General features: G+C 34.0%; 1 protein-coding gene across 1 annotated transcript in view; it reads left to right on the forward strand.

Annotated features, from left to right (window-relative positions):
• The window catches only part of KDM7A (lysine demethylase 7A), an 88,008-nt gene that overhangs the window by 64,265 nt on the left and 11,118 nt on the right, over positions 1–12,625 (forward strand). Inside the window, exons 13-18 of the mRNA XM_051963531.1 lie at positions 822–946; positions 1,261–1,412; positions 5,528–5,625; positions 8,095–8,243; positions 8,339–8,547; positions 11,853–11,935. Of these exons, the coding sequence (XP_051819491.1) occupies positions 822–946; positions 1,261–1,412; positions 5,528–5,625; positions 8,095–8,243; positions 8,339–8,547; positions 11,853–11,935 (816 nt within the window). The remainder of the gene's footprint in view (positions 1–821; positions 947–1,260; positions 1,413–5,527; positions 5,626–8,094; positions 8,244–8,338; positions 8,548–11,852; positions 11,936–12,625) is intronic.

A 12,625-nucleotide genomic window follows, 5' to 3' on the forward strand; every position in this document is an offset into this window, starting at 1 on the left:
AACAGTCTTAGTAGTTGAGCAATCCTAATCTCACAATGTTTTATTTTTGCAAACTGGGAATCATTAGTCATAATGGTTGAATCATATTACTCCCAGATTGGTTAAAGAAAGTAGCATAAGAAAGCTGTTATTTTGGAGAATGTGTTTATCACTTGGGTACTACAAGTCTCTTCATGAATAGAAATGTAGAGTGAACTTTTGTGTAATTAAAAATCTGGAAAGAAGAGCTAAGATAGACTATTCAATGTAAATATAAAATAAAATTGGAAGGATTACTAAAGATGATTTAGAAACTAAATTGCATAATTTTTGTTGTAAGTCTACATTATCCAAAAATGGCAAAGACAGACTGAATATAAAACCAAAACTTCTAATTAATAGTAGGAAAATATATATTTTAACTATAAAAGAAGTATTTTTATGTTTAATATACTTATTTACTTTTATAAAGTGAATTGTAAGAGAATAAGCATTTTTGACATGCCTACAGTGTGCCAGATATGATGCTAATTGCCTTTGCAAATACTGTCTCATAGGATCTCCCAATACGTTGACATTTTGATGTTTTTATTCTTAACTATGGAGTCATATGGAGATGGTAGTGAGTTATAAATTACTGTAAAATGAACAAGCTATTGACACTAGCTTGGTCAGAAGGGCCATGAAGAAGCTGAGATATTAAGGAGAATATAGAAGAGGTGACTCTTGATCCTTCCAAAAATACAGAAAGAATGAAAATCCAATACAAGCTTATATGTGCTCAAAAGTTTTACTTAAATTTTTGTTGTAAAGATAGAATAATCCAGCTTTTATATCTTAAGGACATTTTGAACTCTAAATTGAATGGGAGATTCAACAAGCACCTCCAGCCGTCTTCTACAGTACCAGAATGGAGAACTAAAGATAATGACCTGCGGTTACTGCTGACAAATGGAAGAATAATTAAGTATGTAAAGGAGATGGCGATACACTTCTTTTTACAAAATAGATAATTAGCTGAGTTGCCTATAAAATAAATGTCTAGAAATTTTTTTTTTTACCATTTTACTTAAAATTATAGTTAGACATTCTAACAAAATGCTTTATATGTGGATTTTCTTTATTCATATAATTTCTTTCACTACACATTGTGGATAAATAAATTAACTGTAATATGTTTTTAATTAGCTTCAAATAGTGATGACCTCAAAGAGATAGAAGGAAATACTTTTTTTACTGAAAAGTTACCGTTTTGTCTTTTTTTTTTTTTCTGAAATACAGAGATGAAAGACAACCTTTTACAGACCGAAATCTATATACAGCAGACAGTGAGAATGAAGATTACACGGAAAAGGCAAAAAAGGCAAAAAGCCTAAAGGTAGAGCAGATTTCAGAAGCACAGGGAAATAGAGAACCTCAGAAACCTCTTAATAGTAAGTTCATTTTCATTTGACTACATATTATATTAGTTCTCTGCTTATTACATAGTTTAAATCTCTAAAATAAGCTGCCAACCAGTTAAGAAATTGTGTGGGATGATAAGCATTATTAAATTTGTTGTACTCTCTCTAAAATATCTTTTTAAAATTCTCATTTGTATGAGGTTATTTCTAAAAAAGTTTTCTAGAACAAATGAAAGACATCAATACTTCTATTGGCATTGAAGCTCTCATAAGTTTGAAAAGAGTATGTATTTGATGGTACACTTAGTTGTCAAAAAGGTGCACAGATAAAAACTGGGGCCAAATATGGGGCCAAAACAAGGCACTGAGTTCCAAGTCATTACGATTTAGGTTCAGATTCAAGTATTTAGGATACTTATGACCCTTAGCAAGTCACTGGACTTGGCAGGACCTCAGTTTTCTCATACATAAAATTAGGTAGTATAAATGTATGATCCTATGATGCTGCATTTATTTTGCCTACATGTTGCAAAACAGAAGACAAAATTATTATAATTTACATACATTGTTTTATTCACATTACAGCATTTAAATTGAATAGAGACACAAAGTCATGGAGATCCTCAGCAGCAGTGAAAGAGCAACATGTCAGAAACTGAGAGATGCTTTAAAAGCACCTTTATTCACCTAGATATAGACTACAAGTCACATACTTCTAGCTATTACATGTCTGCACTAGAGCACAGCTAATCTCTGGGTGCCTCTTTATTCTTAACTATGGATGGCAATGCTAATCTCATTTTTGTGATTTTATTCAATCAGATGATAGCTTATTTTGCTCTATTTTTATATTATAAGTTTTGTACTATTTGTAAAAAATGAAATTTTTTAAAAGCATTTAGCATAGTACCTGGTATATTAGTCGGCTTTATATAATTGCTTATTCCCTTCCTTCCCATCTGTTTGATTGTCTTGGGAATATCCTGTCTTCTTGGAGCTTTTTTGAAGTTAAGTTAATTTATACTTACAGAATTTGTAGAGGCAATAGTTTCATGTCCCTCTCCAGTGATAGATCAAGAAATGTCCTTAGATTTTTACTTCTTTAGCTATAAAATTACTTTTCTCTGTTAAATCACAAATTACCTTTATACCTTCTAAGGATGTCACTAAAATAATCACATTCACATAAGCTGATTGGATAGGCATCTGCATACATGTTAGTTTTTCCAAGCTCGTGAACATTTTAAATTCATAGTTGGCTAATTCTGGTGTCTTTGGTAAAGTAACATTCACATGGGTGCTGGTCAAAATGTATCAATAGATTGTTTCTATTTGGGACAACAAATTTCACACTTAGTAAATCCCCTACTGGCAAATGCAGTTTGTTTCTGATGAACAATTGCTCTGTTAATATAAGATTCTTCCTAAGATTTCCAGGCTAGTATGACTATGTGTACATATGCACCATGAGTACGTATGTAAGGCAGCTGACCAAGTCCATAAAAGCCTGTTATATTTCACATCCCAACAGTCTGAAAATGTATCAGAGAGTTCTGTACAGATTGATCTTTGTTGATCATGAGCCCCACATGGGAGATGATTAAATGACGTAATGGGGATAACTTAACCTTTAAAAATTTTCAGTAGCAACCACTAAATCCCAGCAAAGAAAGCTGTTTGGATGTGGTCAGCTGATAAGTAATTCTACTTCTTTGGATTAGAGCTCTCTGTCTTTAGAAACACCACTTGGCCCATTTACTCAGCCCATTTACTCTGTAGGACTTGACTCTTCTCGGTTTACAGCATCAGACCTAGAACAAAAGTCATGTCCTTTATTCCCCAACTTAGAGCCCATCTATTGTTCAGTTTTAACATTAACTACTAAAAAACCTAAGTGCCTACTTTCTAACTCATGGTACCATAGAAGCCACTGCAAACTAAAGAAGTGGCTTGGGAACTTTGTTGAGGGAGACAAAATAAGCAGCAGAACAGTCTCAGAATTTTAGAGCTTAGGATTTAAGACTTTATATGTCATGCAATCCAGTTCCCTTCATTTTAACATGAGAAAATTAAGAGTTATTAATCTTGTTCATTACCAAGAATTTATTAAGTAATTACTTTGTGGAAGAACATTAACTGGGAAAAATAAAAATAACAATAATAGATGTCTATGCTTTAAGGTTTTGCAAACCTTTAACAAGTATTATTCAGTTTTATCTTTATAACAGTCCTCAGAGGTTAAGTGCTATTATTATTCCCATTTTATAGAGGAGGAAATGATGTAAACAGAGGTTAAGTGATTGACCCAAGGTCAAACACTCACTATGTGTTGGAGGTCAAATTTGAACTCAGATCTTCCTGACTCCAGGTTGAGCAGTCTTATCTTCTGTGTCACTGACTGTTTTTAATGCTTCTTATATTTTATTTTATTTTATAATGACTTTATATTGACAGAATCCATGCCAGGGTAATTTTTTTTTTTACAACATTATCCCTTGCACTCACTTCTGTTCCGATTTTTCCCCTCCCTCCCTCCACCCCTCCCCTAAATGGCAAGCAGTCCTATATATGTTAGATATTTTGCATTATATCCTAGATAGAATATATGTTTGCAGAACCAAACAGTTCTCTTGTTGCACAGGGAGAATTGGATTCTGAAGGTAAAAATAACCTGGGAAGAAAAACAAAAATGCAAATAGTTCACATTCCTTTCCCAATGTTCCGTTTTTAATTCTTCTTTAGGGGAAGTAGGAGTTCAAAGATCCCCAGCTTCAGAACTAGTCAGATCTCTAGCCATCCTAAAGAGCTTGATTTCCTATTGATCTCATCAAGCTACCACTTGCCCCAGGAACTTCTCTCCAACAATCTGAACAACACTTTGATTTTTTCCCCCCTTAATATTTGTGATAAGGTACAGTTTTTAGGGGAAATATAGCAATAATCCTGAGGTCCCTTGATCTTAGAGTGCTATTGTTCTGACAGTCTGTCTGTCAATGATTCTAAAGTTCTCTGGCCCTTACGATAGTCCTGCAAACATTGCTGACTGTCAGATAGATAATCTGCTGGTCAGTGATAACCCAAGTTCCTGAGACAATAGTGAATAGACTACTCCTCTGTTCTGTTTCTGGACCATAAAATTAGCATGTCAGTGACATGAAGAACAGATCTCTCAATCTTTTCTTACAAATTTATCTTCTTGCTCCTAGTTCTTTGCTAAATCATTTTGGAACTTTGCCTGCTTTAGTTAAGCCTTATAATTACAAAAACCTTTGTCCCTTGACTTGGAGACAGGTCCAAGCTTGCAAATTCTTTTGAGACACCTTGCAACACTGGCCTGCTACCTTGGGATCTTCTGGACCTCAGCATTTGAAATACATACTTTTTTTTTTTAAGCTGCCTTTTTAGAAATATGATAATACATTCCTAGTAAGGTTCCTCCATTCTAAATTAGAATTTGTAAGCTAAGCTTCGATTTTTAATCCTTGTTAGCTCTTGATAAATAATGTAATTGATGAAAAACAGATTCATTTAACTCAAAGTGGAAATCTGGAATCGTTAAAAAACAAACATTTTTATCTGTTAAAATCAGCTTTCTTAGACTATACCTGTATGGACTAGTTGTACTAAAAAAAATTTGACTTGAATATTTGACAAACCCTTTATTAATAGTAACAACTATAGATAGGAGTGGTACAGAATACCAAAGAGTTTTGATGTCTTTCCTGAATAGAAACACCAGGGAAAAGAAATTTTAGCTATGTCTATTAACATGAAATCACTGTCACATAGGATTCTTTATTACATTGACTGAAAACCAGAAGGACTTGGGTTTTGTTTAAATTCTGCTACTAACTAGCTCTTAACTTTATCAGGAACTCAGTTTCTTCATCTGGAAAAATGAGAGGTTGCACTGGGGCTGTCTTCATTGTCTTAATTTCATAGTTTCTTCCTGGGAACTAGTTTGAAAATCTCCTGCTTCTGTCACATTGATTTGTTAGTTGTATTTGCATATTCAAGCCTTCCTGATTGTTAAACCCGGGATACAACTTTGTACATAAGAGAGATATAATGAACATTGACATTTTCTTTGCAAATTAAAATATGAAATATTCCAATGACCCCATTCTTCTCTTTTTTTCTTCCAGTGTTTTTTGAAAGTGTGAAATCAGAACTTAGAAATGGATCTTCACAGTATTCTGATATTTCTGATTCAGAGGAATCTGGGCCTGATTGCACTGTTCAGGTAAAACCTTTTGCATTGTTAAAGGAAGTACTTGCTCCAAGAGGGATGGGAGAGAGGCACAAACTATTGATTTTAGTTTGAGGATAATTACTGTGCTTTCCAAAAGATATATATCTTTGTCTTTTGGTACAGTGGCAGTAATGATAGATAATAGTCCAGCGTTTAAGACTGCTAAATATAGCTTTACCTCAGGTTTATCTTTAAATTTTATCTTAAAACAAATAAAATTTTATTTTCTCCTTTTTCTTATTTTAACTCTCTTATTCAGGATATCTTTGTACATAATACATTTTGAATGTAATCTTGTAACTATCATATATTTGGACAGGATTAAAATTAAATGGCAAAATGTAAGCACTGGAAGGGAAGGACTTCAGAGGTCATCTAATCTAGTCCTATAGGAATAAGCATCACTATTATAAAGTCTTTGACCAGGATGGGTCTTCAACCAGAGAAAGGGCAAGCATATACTCCCTGTTGAGACAGTCCATTGCACTTTTAGACATTTTGGATTGGTAGAGAGTTTTTCTTCACATTGAGATGAAAATTTGTTTTTCTTTAAAGCTTTCAGCACTTGCTTCTGGTTCTCCTTTCTTGGACCAGAACAACTCTCATCCTTTTTCTATCCTATCTCTCCTGTCCTCTTTCCCCATCCCCCTTCCATTTTCTCTTCTTCAATCTAAATATTTCTGGTCTCTTTAACTGATCCTCATATGCCATAGTTTTCATTGCTCCCTCATCCCTGAGTACTCTATGATGGCCTTCCTAAAGTGCCTAGTACAGAGCACAGTACTCCAGATGTGGTATAGCAGAGTTTAGGGAAGCTTATCTCCCTTGTTCTGGATACCTTGCCTCTCCTCAGCCTTTCTAGCTGCCTAGATGATACTGTGTTATATTGTGGCCTCACTTTGAGTCTTCATTTCAGAAAAATCCTTCAGTCTTTTTCACAAGAGCTGTGGTTTTAAGTATCTCCTAAGCTTTATTTGTTTGGTTAGTTCATTTAATATGGTTAATACCAAATTATAGAGTGTTACATGTAGCCTTACTAAGATCTTTCGGGATGCCAGTTGTGTTATTTATTGTGTCTAGTAAAGTCGTTTACAGGTTTGACAAGCATTCCATCTATACTTTAATTCAAATGATTAATAAAAATGTTAAACATCATAGAACCAATGACAAGTTGCCGAGCCCCTCTACTCATAATCTCTTTAAGTTGTGCTGCTAATATAGTCTTTAAGTCTAGTCATTCATTTCTAATTTATACATTTCTTCATTTTGTCCTGAAGAAAATTAAGGTATTCTAGTCTGACAGTTTCTTGATAGAATCTTCTATTTTTCTTTCAATGATACCTTCTAGAATTTTTAAGGAGTCAGGCAAGCTGGACAGCTTATAGTATAGAGACTTTATTCTTTCTTCATTTTTTAAAAATCCAGATAGTATTTATTCTTATGTTTTTCTCTTTCACAAAGATCACCAATAGTTTCTTGACAATTCTACATATTCCCACTCTTCACTCTGGGATGTAGTTCATCTGGGTTTGGTGAATTACACTCTTCTCATTTATCTTGAATTTATATTTTTGTTCAACAGTACTTAAACACATTTGATGATTTTCACATTGAAGAATAACATGGTCATGTAGGTATTTTGCAAATATGAATTTGGCAGCTGTGTGGAGCAGTGGTGTCAAATTCAAATAGAAACAGATCACAAATTAACAATTTCTTTGTTTTTATTTATTTTGGTAAACATTTTTCAGTTGCCTTTTAATCTAGTTCTTACTCATGCTGCAGACTGAGTTTGACACGTAAGGTTGGAGGTTGAAGAATGTAAAAAACAGGAAAAACTTCATTTTAGTACAAGTAAGAATCAATGAGACTAGAGGCTGTGATAGTGGAGAGAAGAGCTCTCTTGAGTTGAACTACTTAACTAATAGCATATGAGAATTGACAGAAGGAAGAGACAAATATTACTGTTAAGGTTGTAAAGCTAGTGTTTGCAAGGTGATATTTAAGGCCATATCTTTTATTTCTGGTGATCTTGGATTCTGCTTCCTGTTAGCCTTCTTTCTGCATCATAAAATGTAATTTTTTTTCTCATATCTAGCTTGATAGCTGTGGATAGTTTGTCCTCATAGTATCTATTTTCAGTTTAAGTCCTTCTTGTTCAGCTCCATAGGATCAGTAAATGTATGTAGTAAATGTGACTCCATTCTGGGTCAAAAGGCCATCTTTCCTATGCTTTTTAGCTGTGGTCCTTAAATCTAAATCCTGTTTTCAGCTATCATATTCCTAGTTAGTAACTTCTATTTCTGAATTATCAACCTACCATCATAGCAATAATAAAAATGCTACCTGCGTGCACTGACATTTTCAGTTTATTGCCCAGCATCTTATAATTCTCAGCAGTTCTTTCTTAAAATTTCATTTATCTTACATAGATATAATTAAATTTGTTTATTTTTATAGAAAAATGATTTTACTAAAGAAGAGTCAGAAAGCTCAGGAGATGAAAAGAAACAAAAAATATCTTCAAATTTTAAGGAGGAATCTGAAATGAAGATGAACCTGTATCAAACTCACAAGAAACCATCTAAAAATGAAATTGCAAGTAAAAGGTAGATCTTCTGTTATGGATTGGATTTTAATATATTGGAGTTTAGGGATATTTCAAAATAGAAATAAAGATTTTATTCTTTACTTAACTTATTAGGGAATGTCCTACCTCGACCAGCACAGAGGAAGAAGCTATTCAGGGTATGCTGTCTATGGCAGGATTGCACTATACTACCTGCTTAACAAGACAGATACAAAGCACAGATTACACAGGTGAAAGAAGCTCTTTTCAAGAACACAACAACTGCCATGCAACTAACCATGAAGTTAGACAGTTGTATCAGCCTCCTAAGCCACTGGAATATGGTAAGTAATATCAATAATGATCTTTGAGCCAACATATGATTTAATTTCAAAGAGCAATAGTCCCATTTTTGATTGGAAGTCATTGATTTAGACATATTAGTACAGGCTCTTAAAGTACCAATCAGCCATGTAAGCCTTTGAACAATTCTCTTTCAGTTCCAGCTTTATCCTATATCAGTAGCTAAGTAAATAGGGCCAGAATCAAGAGGGCATAGAAAACAGAGTGATGTGGTAATAGCTATATTCTTAGATTCAAGATTTCCAGCAAAGCAATTAATTTCCTGTAATCTGAAAACATAAAGTAATGAAAGCTGACCTTTCTATACCCTAGATTTTGTCAAAGCTGACCATTCTACATGTTCCATTGAGAATATCCTCTTCTTTCATAGGACCTTGCCCCATCATCCATTCCAGTTCTCTTTCAAATTCTTAGTCTAGCTTTTCCCTTGTTTTGTTTTTTTTTTTAAAACAAACAAACAAAAATCTTCCCTTGATCTGGATAGATGCCTCTTAAGCTAAAATACTCACTCTCCTACAGTGTCAGACTCATTCACAGAAGAAGTAGTCTGAACTCATTGCCTCCGCTTCCTAACCAACTCACTGCACAACCCTTGGCAATCCGGAGGCCATACTATCCCACTAAACTTTATCGGTTCATTGGTGATTCATCTTCCAAATACCAGATCCTGGCCTTTTCCTTGTTCTTACCCTTCTTGACATTCCTATAACTTTTGATACTGTTGAATACCATTTCCTTCCTTTGCATTCTTTGTCACGGCTCTTATTGCTTTCTTTCATTATCTTCCTAGGTGACTGACGTTTCAGCTTATCTAATTCATCTTCCACACACTTCCTCCTACCTTCCCTTCTCTCCCCCCCAGGGTGTTCTGCAAAGCTTCATCTTTAGCTTTTTCTCTCTTCCCCAAACCTCAATGTGTTCTCTTGGCAGCTTGATCCACTCTTGGGCTTTTAATGATCACTTCTCTGCATGTGGTTTCCAGATCTGCCCTTTTAGTCCCAACCTCTTCTAAATTCACTGTTGCCAGGATATCTTGACAACTTGTGAAACTTTACACATCCAGAAATGTTATGAATCACCTTCCTTCTAAGCCCCACTCTTTGTGATTTTATTTCTGTCCATTTACCCTGCATCTGAGCCTTTCTATCAGTCATTTCCCCTATTAAAAAGTAATCTTGAGAGCAAGGATGTCTGTCTTGCTTTTCTGTTTGTATCCCCAAATACACACCACCATGCTTGGAACAGAGTGATTGCTTGATGAAGACACATTTATCCATTCCTAGCACTACTTTCCCAATCACTTAGGCTTCATTTGGGGTCAATTTTGATTGTTCCTGCATCTTAACTTCTTTACCTCATCCAGTCATGTTTTGATACTGTACACAAAATACATAAGTTTCTGAGAGATGAGTTTGATTTAAAGGCATAGTTTATGTAGTTTTACAGCCAATGCCACCACAGCAGTAATATCTATGCAAGTTGTCCGATCTGCCCGCCCCTTCCCCTATTCTCTCACATACATTATCAACCGCATCAAGCTGAACATCCTTTAGGCATGTCATACTTAATACATCCAAAACAGATGCCATCTTTCTTATTTCTTTTGAACTTTCCTGATAGCTTGGAGAGGGCAGTGTTACCCTTCTAGTCTACCCAGGCTCCTGATTTTAATGTCATTTATTTTTCTTCCCAAATTCTCCTGCTGCTCAGTGAACTCAGTGCCTTCCTCTTAGCTCCAGAATCAAATATAGACTCCTCTGTTGGGCATTTAACATTCTTCAAAACCTAACCCCTTCCAGTCTTCAGTCTTCTTAGATCTACCAGTCAGCAACCCTGGCCCACTTGTAGTTCCTCACATAAGACAGCTCCATTTTTGTCTCTTTCCATTGTCTTTTCACTGGCTATCTATGTGCTTGGAATGGTCGGCTCCTTCTTGGTTTCTGAGCCTCAGCTCAAGTCCCGCCTCATGCAGGAGGATCCTTATTCCCCCAGCTACTAGTGCCTTCCCCTGTCAGATTACTTATATCTTCTCAAGATAGATTATCACATAGCTTATGTTTGCTGAATTGTTTACATGTTATCTCCCCCATTAGAATGTATTCTTTTTGAGGAAGGAATTGTTTTTGTATTCCCATTACTTATCACAGTTCCTGACCCATAGTCAGCAGTGGATAGATGCTTGTTGACCTGATTGATTTATTTAATTATATAGATTTCTTCCCAAAGAAATAGAAAATCCTACTAATTATGTCAGCTTATCATTGGTTACATTTTTAAAGGACAGTACTTAACAACATCAGGCCTTCTCAATTAGAATAATCCTGAAATTGTTTTTTACCCTAGTAATAAAAAAAACCCTTTCATTCTTTTGTTTCTTCTTCTTTACTACTTTTTATACACTTTTGAACTTAAAGCAGCTATTTTGAGAGAAGGTAACTCAGCATAATTAAATATTTTGAGAATGGTCTTTATAATTTTATTTTAGGGATATCCATAATCAATTTTATATATATATAATTTTGGTTATTGTCCCCATCCTTCCATAATTGATGAATATCAGGAGAGAAGTTATATTGCTAGCTCAAGTTATAAAAGCCAATTCGTTGAACTCGATTATTCTCTTCATTTCCTTTGAATGCTGTTATTTTTTCTTTAACCTTTTGAAAATCATTTCACATTGTGGAAATGTCAGCAATAGCAACATAATCCAGATTTGATACTGTGAGTGGCTTGCCTGGCATGGACAGTTAACTCCTTTCTATTTTTTTTTTTTTTGAGAGGGGAAATAAATTTCAAAACACCCCTTTCCTTACTCTTGATGAAGTGCTTTCTTTTGCTGCTTGAGAGTAAATTTGAAGGAAAATGAAGCCGAACCACTAGTTTATCCAAATAGCGTGTTTGTATCTATGCTTTTTAAAAAGGTAGATGCTTATTTCCTAAATTGCAGAAACTATTATTTTTTATACTAATGCTTTTATAACTTTTCAGGAAATATCTCCAAACTCTTATATAGAAGTTAATAGTGTAAATCTCTCTGTTCTTTTATAGTGTTATTAGATGGGTTTAATGAACTCATGCTATTGTTATCCAGTTTGAGAATTGATAAAATAGTTAAATTGTTGCATAGACACTAATGAAAACAAGATTTTCTGTTTAAAATATGAATGAAGAGCTTATTTATTAATATACACTAAATAGTAGTTTTAGTGCTATTGGTTTTTGTTTCAAGCATTTTATGAAGTCCCAGAAAACTATCTTATAGTTTAATGAAAACTTCTTACTTTAGGTCAGCATATTAAGACAGAGGAACAAGAATTGGGGACTTCATCTTGGGTCAGGCAACTCACAACTTCCAGGTTTAATCCTCAGGTATGTCCAAATATTGGAACTTTTCTTCAATCAGTTGACAAATATTTTTAAGTAATTATTACGTGCCAAACACTTTTAAAGAAACTACAAAGTTAACATTTGCTTAGCTTTTTACTTTTATACTATTGGTGACTCATTGTTATGAGATTTGGGAAATTAAAATGTTACAACATAGGTATTTTGGAACAGCTGTGTATTTTTATTGATTCATAATCACACTGAATTTTTAATAAGCAAATCTCTACTTAAGAAACAGATCATAATCGTTATCATTTATTACCAGTAAGAAAAACTTTCAGCCTTAGTTCTAGGATCCATAATTTTTATGTGATTAGAATAACTTAGATATAAGGAAGTCTTGCCTTAATTAATTAATTGCCCTAATAGTTCATATCCTGGCATTTATGGTCTCATCATATGGTTAGAAACTGTAGGAATAAAGAAGGCATTAGGGTTCAGTTCTTGCCTTATGAAGTTCATCTCCATTTATTTACTTGGGGAAAAAGGGAAGTATACTTCCTTTTCCTGAAGCCCTAGAAGTTATAAGAATAATGGTAGGATTGGTAATATGAATGATGATGATATTGATAATCAAAATGCTAAAGAATGATTGACATTCTTTTATTAAAGACTACAATTTACTAGTATTAGTTGGAATATAGGAATATACTGATAGTTTAATAAGTCTTG

The sequence above is a fragment of the Antechinus flavipes genome, chromosome 5 (genome assembly GCF_016432865.1).
Source record: "Antechinus flavipes isolate AdamAnt ecotype Samford, QLD, Australia chromosome 5, AdamAnt_v2, whole genome shotgun sequence".
Taxonomy (NCBI): Eukaryota; Metazoa; Chordata; class Mammalia; order Dasyuromorphia; family Dasyuridae; genus Antechinus; species Antechinus flavipes.